This window comes from Galeopterus variegatus, unplaced genomic scaffold, assembly GCF_000696425.1.
Source record: "Galeopterus variegatus unplaced genomic scaffold, G_variegatus-3.0.2 Scaffold5316, whole genome shotgun sequence".
NCBI classification, from domain to species: Eukaryota; Metazoa; Chordata; class Mammalia; order Dermoptera; family Cynocephalidae; genus Galeopterus; species Galeopterus variegatus.
The window spans coordinates 120,544-129,264 of NW_007731427.1; the positions used below are offsets into that span (position 1 = coordinate 120,544).

General features: G+C 42.0%; 1 protein-coding gene across 2 annotated transcripts in view; it reads right to left on the reverse strand.

The window, feature by feature from the left end:
• Positions 1–8,721, reverse strand: part of FEZ1 (fasciculation and elongation protein zeta 1 (zygin I)) — a 42,578-nt gene that overhangs the window by 13,990 nt on the left and 19,867 nt on the right. For both annotated transcript variants that reach the window (XM_008589229.1, XM_008589230.1), the window contains exons 3-4: positions 3,230–3,316; positions 1,100–1,268 (exon numbers count right to left, since the gene is read on the reverse strand). In XM_008589229.1, coding sequence (XP_008587451.1) covers positions 1,100–1,268; positions 3,230–3,316 — 256 coding nt within the window. The remainder of the gene's footprint in view (positions 1–1,099; positions 1,269–3,229; positions 3,317–8,721) is intronic.

Consider the following 8,721-nt stretch of genomic DNA (forward strand, 5'->3'; position numbering starts at 1 on the left):
ACCGAGGGTTGCGATCCCGTTACCGGTCAGTAAAAAAGACAAAAAGGAAAAAAAAAAACCTACCTGGCTTCAAACATTGGCTCCACTCTTTACGACCAGTAGTATAAGAGCAAATACAAATTAAAAATGAGAGGCTTAATTCTCTCTATTGAATATCAGGGAGGAGACTTTCCCTTTGCTCCACCTCCCTTTTCTTTCAGAATTTCTTTCTCTGTCCTTTTCCAAAGCATGTTAAACCTTTTTAATGGCTAAATAAGCCTCTTGCCAGTCTCACAACTCAAGAAGGTTATCTCAAAGGCCTGAGAGTCACTGCTTTGAAATGTAGTCATCAAAGAAGATAGCACCCAACCTACCACTCACTGTTCTGGGAGCAGAGGGGCCTGACTGCAAATTGCAAACCCTGCTTAATGTAATGGGTTCTATCCACTTGGCTATATTCAAGAGTAAGATTTCTTTCTGTCTTTGCAATCTCTCCAGCAGGTTGTCTGTGATGCATATCCCATTCAGGTTTAATGCTTATTCAATAATAAAATTGTTTTTTCTCTTCTACCTTTGTGGAGAGATTTTCTGGGCAGGGAGGAGATTTTGTTTTTCATTATATTTCCCTAATGGTGGCCTTGGACAAGTCACTTAACCTCTTGAAGACTCAGTGAGCTCACTCCTAATGGGGCTTCTGTGAGGATGAAATGAGATTATGCATAGAAACTCTTAACATAGGGTCTGGCAAATAGAAGCCACAAAAACTGAGCTATTATGAATACCATTTGTACTGTTTTCCTTTGATTTTATGGTGGCATCATTCATTGCTTTTAGATAGTTGTTTGGATTTCTTCTTATTCTGTTTTTGTCTTGTTCTTTGGTTAGTTTTACCATTTAAATTTTGTTTAGGTGCCCTATTTTTATTTTTTATGTTTTCAGAAATGTGAACTTCTCTTCTGATGCTAAGAAAGTAAGTCAGTGTTGCCGACTCCCTAGATCTGCCAGTCCTGCTCTGGGGCAGTGAACGAGGTTCTGTTAGCTATGTGTGAAGCACACAGCCCAGTGCCTGGCACAGAGCAGGCGCTCCATCCTCGGCAAGCCCAGCCCCCAGGGCCCTCACCTTCATAGGACCAGTTGTTGTTGAAGGTCTGTGTCAGGGCCTGCATCTCCTGCAGAAGGACTGAGTCTGCCTGGGAGGAGGTCTCTCCTTCATCCTCTTCTTCCAGAACCTCCTCTTCCTCCTCAGGGTCTGGGGAGTTCTGCATCATTTCCTCAATCTCCTCAATTACCTGAAGAAGGTACACAAGAGAGTGCTGACTCTGTTCGCTGCTGGAGGGGCATGATGACTTCAACGTTGATCAGTTAAGGACCTTTCTAATTTGCTGCCTGTAAAACTCCTAGGGCAATATTGTTTCTTAATAAATATTAAATAATAGTAAAAATAGATTCGGACAAAGGCTTCAACGTTGATCAGTTAAGGACCTTTCTAATTTGCTGCCTGTAAAATTCCTAGGGCAATATTGTTTCTTAATAAATATTAAATAATAGTAAAAATAGATTCGGACAAAGGCTTACATACACTCTTTCTTTAATGTAAAACCTCTTCCAAGAGCTCCATTTAGATGAATGCTTTATTGAAAATTACTCTTTCAGGAAACAAAGCACAGCTGCCTGGAAGCAAACATTTACTTTAATCTGCTGAGTGCTTTATTTCCAAGTGGGAAAATATTTTATCTACCCAACTTTAACATAAAACTCAGTCCATTAATTGTCACAATCCACATGGCTGGAAAAAAAAACAAAGTGCTCCTAGGACAACTGAAAATGGGGAGGAAAATAGCAATTTCTCAGAACTCACCTGGACAGGATCTGAAGCTGCCCAGAAACAAGTGAAAATAAAGATAGTAAAACAATAAAAAGATAAGTGGGGTCTGGAGAGCAGAAAATAGACAAGAACCCCTGCTCTAATCTGGACTATTGAAAGGGGCAGCTACCAGATGTAGAGGGTAATCTGCCAAAAGAAATAGGGTGAATTACTTTTTACAGTAATTGTTTGCACCTAAAGAAAACACATAAGCAAAGACTGTTTCTAAAAGTGAGCCTGTAGATGAGTTTGGTCACAACAGTGTATTTATACATTTGTCTGTTCTCAATGCTATGAGGGACTCAATCTCCAAAGCCACTCAACTATGGTCTTTGAAATGGGTTTCTGTTCGTTAGGCTGGACCCAAGGTAAGGGGGCTTAAGGTCTCCTCCTTTAGAAAAACTCCTATTTTTATTCCCAAACTTTCTCATCTCTACTCACAAATTTAGGGGATACCTAGCATTTGAGTACTGAAAGCCATTTTATAGAATGCAACCAAATGACACAACTCCCCTTTATAATTTTATGGCCGAGTTTCTCTTTCTCTAAGAGTAGTTATCATTGAATATCATCCAGTTGTATTTCCCCCTACGATTCACAAGAATAACTATTAGCCCCTATTCTTTACCTGGTTCCCTTCAATCTCCTAATCCTCACCTGTTTGAAATCTCACCTTTTTACCACAGATATGAAAAAGCACCTCTATACTAAAAAGCACTTTCTGGCACTGAAGGCTCCCAGTGGAGCTTTTTCAGAATGACTTTGTGAAAAGTATATGGTGTCAAAATAAGCACCCATTAATATTTGTTCACTAAAATGTTGGATACGAATCCAAAGACTCAACATTATCCTCCCTCAAGTAATAAATTATTAAAACTAAAATATAATTAACTCAATCAAAGCACCATATCTTTTTCACAAAGACAGAAGTGTCTCTAAGGTTCCTTTTGGAAGGCTCAAAAGTTTCAGTGTTCTATGAAATGTGAAAAAATATCTATCACACAAAAGCCTTGTCTGTCACACTTCTCTTTTTGGAAGAACAGGTATTTGAGACCCTTGTTTAAATGTCTTGACTCCAAGAACAATGAACTGCAATAAGAGGCTTAGCAGGAATTTAAGCCAGTAACCATAGGCCTGTCTCTGGCTGCTGTCAAAGACTGCCTCCAGCCAACACAAGTGTCAGGAATTCTGTTTGTGTCCACTGCAGGTGGATAAACTGAGGCATCGAGAGAAGTGAAATCCCTTATCAAAGACACTGAGTCATCAACACATCCACCACAAGACCACGCACCTGTTTTCTGCCTTAAATGGGTGTGCAAAGTATGTTCTCAAACTTTTTTCTATCAAAAGAACCAAAGTCCCCAGAACCTAGAGAGATGCTCGTACCTGATCTGCCGTGAGCAGAGGCTCCTCGTTGATCCCAGAATCGTTCTCACTCTTCTCATTGAACTCTTCTTCCTCTTTCTCATGGATCTGGAGGGGAGCGGAGGGAGACAGAATTTTGGCTGACCATCAGCAGAACCAGGATTCTGTCTAGTCTCCAGAATGGATGACACTGACTGAGAGGCCACTCCAGCTACCCACTGTCTATGGTGGGAAGCTGAAGAGGCCTCCAGAGTTTCATTTAATTCCAAATGCATCCCTATCACACCATGCTACTGAGTCCAGCTTGGCCAGAAAAGGACAATAGGGAAGGAGTGGTCAGCACCACCCTGACTCAAAGGGAACAGCACTGATCTTTAACCCACAGACATGTCATCCTTAGGTGAAAAAAGGAACCTTCTCAAGGTGAGTGATTCTGAAAACAACGCCTGCAGCCAAGGCACACTTATCTCATTAAGGAGTTCCAAGCTTGGGGTTTGTTCCCAGATTGTATCTTATTAGACTTTTTAAGGAGTAGGTTACTCCAGTCCAGATAGTCATGGCTTTTAGAATTTGATGAAATGCCATCCTGTTATTGGAATCCAGGCATGGTATCATAGCTGATGGAGGACATCATGAATCTACATGGGACGTGCCACTGAATAACCTGACCACATGAACTAAAGGACAAACTGAATAACAACAAGAAAAACATTGAAAGGAGAAATCCATTTACCTCATTTGCCCTGGGTCTCCAAAATTCCATAACCCTAAGTAAGATCCTGAAAGTTCACAGTCATCAAGATTATAGATGTTTAAGTCCAATAAGCCTTTTACAGTACATCTGGCTTTATTGACTATACCCCAGACTGACATAGTCTGGCATTTATGTTGAAATCCACACAAAATTAATCACCAAATCACCTAACAAGCTCTATACCCAGGAGTCTGATCTGAAAGTCATACAGGGAGCTGGCAAGATGTGTCTCTGGAAAATGTCTCTGCAGAGCCGCCTCTTACCCAGGAATCAATCTTCCTTGCCCTCCAGTGCCAACTGGCCTCCTCCTGGGGATTACACTCTTCATGTTCTGACATGAAATGCCCCAGTTCCAATCCAAGCAATCATGTCAGAGGTAGTCTATCCTGAGAAACGCCTCCCCTCTTCTCTGAGCTCCACCTTGGCAGACACCCCTAACAAAGCACATTACCTTCTATCTCTGTTTGCTTAAAGCCAGGATTATGTCATCAGAAAATGAAGCAAATATATCTTAAATGCCGTCTGCACTCAACCTGGATAAGGGGTAGGACAGAGAAGTAATGGAATCATGTGCAGGGCTTGTGTGCCAGATGGTGACATCTATTTCTGCTGTGGGACCCATATGCTCCTCCCTCCGCCAAGTTTACACTCTGTGGTGGTCCTTGGTTGCCACAGCCCCCACGACACAGAACTCCCGGAGCCATGCTCTGCTCACAACTACACTCACGTGGCAGATCTTCCTTGGGCTGGAAAGTCCTGTGATCAAAGTCAAGCTCTTGCTGGGAAACAGAGTTGCTGTTGTTGTTTTCTTGGCAGCTGGCCAGTACGGGGATCCAAACCCTTGACTTTGGCATTATAATACCGCATTCTAACCGTTATAATACCACGTTCTAACCGTTCTAACTGACGAAGCTAATGGGCCAGCCCAGTTTATGTTGTTTTTATAAGCATCTGGCAGTAACCCTCAGTCTAATTATAATACCGCATTCTAACCGTTCTAACTGACGGAGCTAATGGGCCAGCCCAGTTTATGTTGTTTTTATAAGCATCTGGCAGTAACCCTCAGTCTAAAACCAGAATTTAGAAGGCAGGTTTGGCATTGAGTCTGGAAAAAATGGAATGCTTACATTTTCTGAAATGTGGCCAATTTTAGTAACTACTGACTGTTAATATTGCATTTTTCAGCGACACCATCTCCCTTCCCAAAGTCCTCCCTCTGAGTTCCAGGCTGAAGGCAGGGAGGGGGCTTCTAGGGAGAGACCTTCTTGCTGTTAATGAGCCTGAGCTGTGGCAGGAAGGATGGACTCTTAGGGCTTCCTCTCCCCTCCCCCTCTCAGGCACAAGGCCTGCAGGTCTGAGTTGTGAGGCTCGGATAAAAAGAGATTTGAAAATCAACTCTAGGCTTGTGAAAGCTACTGTGAGTTCCTCCTATTATGGGAGCTATCCCCACCCCTTATTTTCTCAAATCTCAGAAGTCTACCACGAAACAACAACATGATAGAGGAAGCATACATGAAGGACTCCCAAAAAACCCTGGCTCCCTCCCTCTTTGTGCGGATGACTCCCTACCTCTCGGGTTTCCCCACCTGTACCCCGTCCCTGGCCTCTGCGCCTCCCTTTCCAGTTTTTGGTGCTGATTCTCTCGCCCTCTCTAGTCCTGGTTCCCACATGTTCCCTCAAACCTACCAGATGCTATTCTGCTCCAATAGCTTCTGTCACTTCTCAGCAAGCCCACATCCCTTTACACACACCATCTGTAAAGACTCCCCAACTTCCCTCCACAACCAGAAAAATATCTTATGCAAAGAGTAGAAAGCTGGAGGGGAACTAAGAGAGAGAGAGAGAGAGAGATTTTTGAAAAATGACAGCACTTGGGCATACGGACACTCTTATTCCTAGTTTTTGGTTTAGACATAGAAATTGAATATCAGACACAGAGACATAGAATATCGGACACAGAGAGTTCCTTTAGCCTCCTGTGTGGCTATGGGAAGGCTACACGCCAAAAACAATTGTCAGGCCAGGTCATTTGGAACCGAATTTCTTTGTGGGCTAAAACTGCTAGCTGTTTCATACTATTGAAGTGAACTATGTTCTTCCAAGAAATATCATTTTTCCAAATAACTTTTTCCCAGAATTGAGAAGACCTAGATCCAGAAAAGGATCTCGCCATACCATTCAGCAAGCCGATTCTTCCTCCTGCTTTTGGTAAAGTACGTGGCTTTTGGGCTGCAACATGGTAGCTTGAAGATTGAAAATAAAATCCAGAGAACCTTTCCTGGAGCCTAAACTCTTCTAAATCTTACTGTATGGTAGTCTGAATGAGGACTAAAATTATGTTGAGTCCCTGTATCTGATAGTGACTATTAACCAGTGTCTTTTGTTAAAGCATCCCAGATGACTCCCTTCATAGAAAAGGAATTTCTACTGCGTATTTAGTCCTTTACACAAGGACTAAATGTTTCCCTACCCTTACCACCATTGTTTCACATGGGTGGTTGCCTCCCTGACCAAAATTAAGAAAACAAAGATATGTTTTTACTTCCTGACAAAAAGTTGAAAAAAGAAGGCTGGCCAGTTAGCGCAACTGGTTAGAGTGAGGTGTTATAACACCAAGGTCAAGAGTTCAGATCCCCATACTGGATCCCCATACTGGCCAGCTGCCAAAAAAAAAGTAGGAAAAAAGGGAAATTCATCAATATGTACCCAGCCCAAGGAGAGGGCTACGATGTCCCTTTTGTGCTTGTGAATGAACAACCGGGAAATATCCGTGTGGGTCAAGTCAATGGCTCCGTATTCTCATAGAGAGATGCACCAGAGCACAAGGCTAACAAATATTTGTTGAAAGAATTAATGAACAAATGAAAAAGGAAAAGCCGAAGGATAGTACTATCACTCCCTAGATTCAGTCCCACCTCTACAGATAACTTAGCTTCTTAGTAACCTGGAAAATAGAAAGATGGAACTTACTGTCCTGGACTTTCATTTCCTCTTGTCCAAGACAACCACTGTCTGCTATTAAATAAAGGTTATAGGGTCAAGAGACTGTCTTTTACATCACAGTCAGGAACAGAATAGGTTGATTAATTGATAAGGTGACACTCTAATCAGCTGAGCTAACCAGCCAGCTAGCTCAGCAGGTTAGAGCACCACCTTTAACACCAAGTTCAAAGGTTCAGATCCCCCTACTGGTCAATTACAAAAAAAAATTAAAATTTTAAAATTATTTAAAAAAAAAAATAGAAGTGAAAAGTTGTAAAGTAATAATAATAAAGACAATAATTTACATAAATAACATACATAGCTGAAGCATATTATTGTGATCTAAAAATATAAACATACCCTTATTTATTCACCAAACTCCTAATGTAAGGTCAAGCTTCTAGGAGGGGCCTCTGAGTACAGTTCCATATAGTCTTTCTTGAATCATCCACATCATAATATAGTTTTAAAAAATGATTTCCTATTTCCATTTCTTTACAGTAGAAGGAGGGTACAGAGCAGACTGAGCACACATTTATCTCTTCTTCCTCCTGAAACTCTATTAAGGTGAGAGCAAAGGGATCAAAAAAGAATATCCCACTGGGACAAAGCAAAGAAAACAGCAAAAGAGATGCTAGAAAGCAGACGATGACCCAGCAGGCTAGAGGGGGTCAGACCCTGTGGGAGGAAGCTTCCCAAGGTGAAGGATGCAGATGCTGAAAAGCTGAGGAATTGGACCCTCAGGTGGCAAGGTGAGATGGGGCTAAAAAAAGGGGGATTGACTGGGATTCTTCTTCAGAAGCATTAGACCCCACGTCTCTTCTCCCATCCCATGTAGAAAGGAAACTATCATCTTCTCATCCTCAGAACGATTGCAGATTTCACTCTGGGAAGGTGGAAATAGGGAAGCTCTGGACTCAGAAATACCGGGCCACCTGAAAGTGAGGGTAAGGGTTCTTACCAAAAACAGAGAAAGTAAGCGAAAATCCATAGACTCACCAGAGAAGCTCCTAGCCTCCTTCCTATGACGAGTCTCCAAGAACACTGGCAGCCAGGCTTATTTTCCTCAAGTAAGACATTGGAGGATCCTCTCTGGGGTTACTATAGGTCTATAGAAACATCCAACTTTCAGGATCTCCAAACGAAATGACTAAGTTCTTACTGATCACTCTACCATGTGGGTCCAGCAGGGGACACGCCCTAATCCTACAGAAAGAGCTCAGCCTTCTAGTGTCTCACTTTTAAATATGAAAAGATGCCCAAGGATCACCAGACATTTGAGAACAACCCCCAATAAGAAAGACAGGGACTAAAACAAATATACAGAAAAGGGAAGTCGAAAACAACATAGAGAGCAGAAGAAACCCCTTCTAAGAAACTATCATCGCTGTCCTCAGAGGGATAACAGAAAATATTGCTTCCTTGAAACGTGATCTGTTTATGAGAATTAATCGAAACACTAAAAAGATCTCTTAGAAATTAAAAGTACGACAGTAAAATTTAGATTTTTCAGTAGATGAGTCGGAAATAAGGTTAAGAAAATCCCTTGAAGAGTAGAATAAAACAAAATAAGTAGATAGAAAATAAGAGGGGAAAAAAATCAGAAGATCAGTTTAAGAAATCCAACTCCTGAATAAAGGAAATTCCAGAAAGCAAAAACAGAAGAGATGGGGCCGGCCCGGTGGCGCACTGCTACAGTGAGCTGCTTCGGAGCGCCGCGGCGCTCCCACTGAGGGTTCGGATCCCACATACAGACCGGTTCCCGCTCACTGGCTGA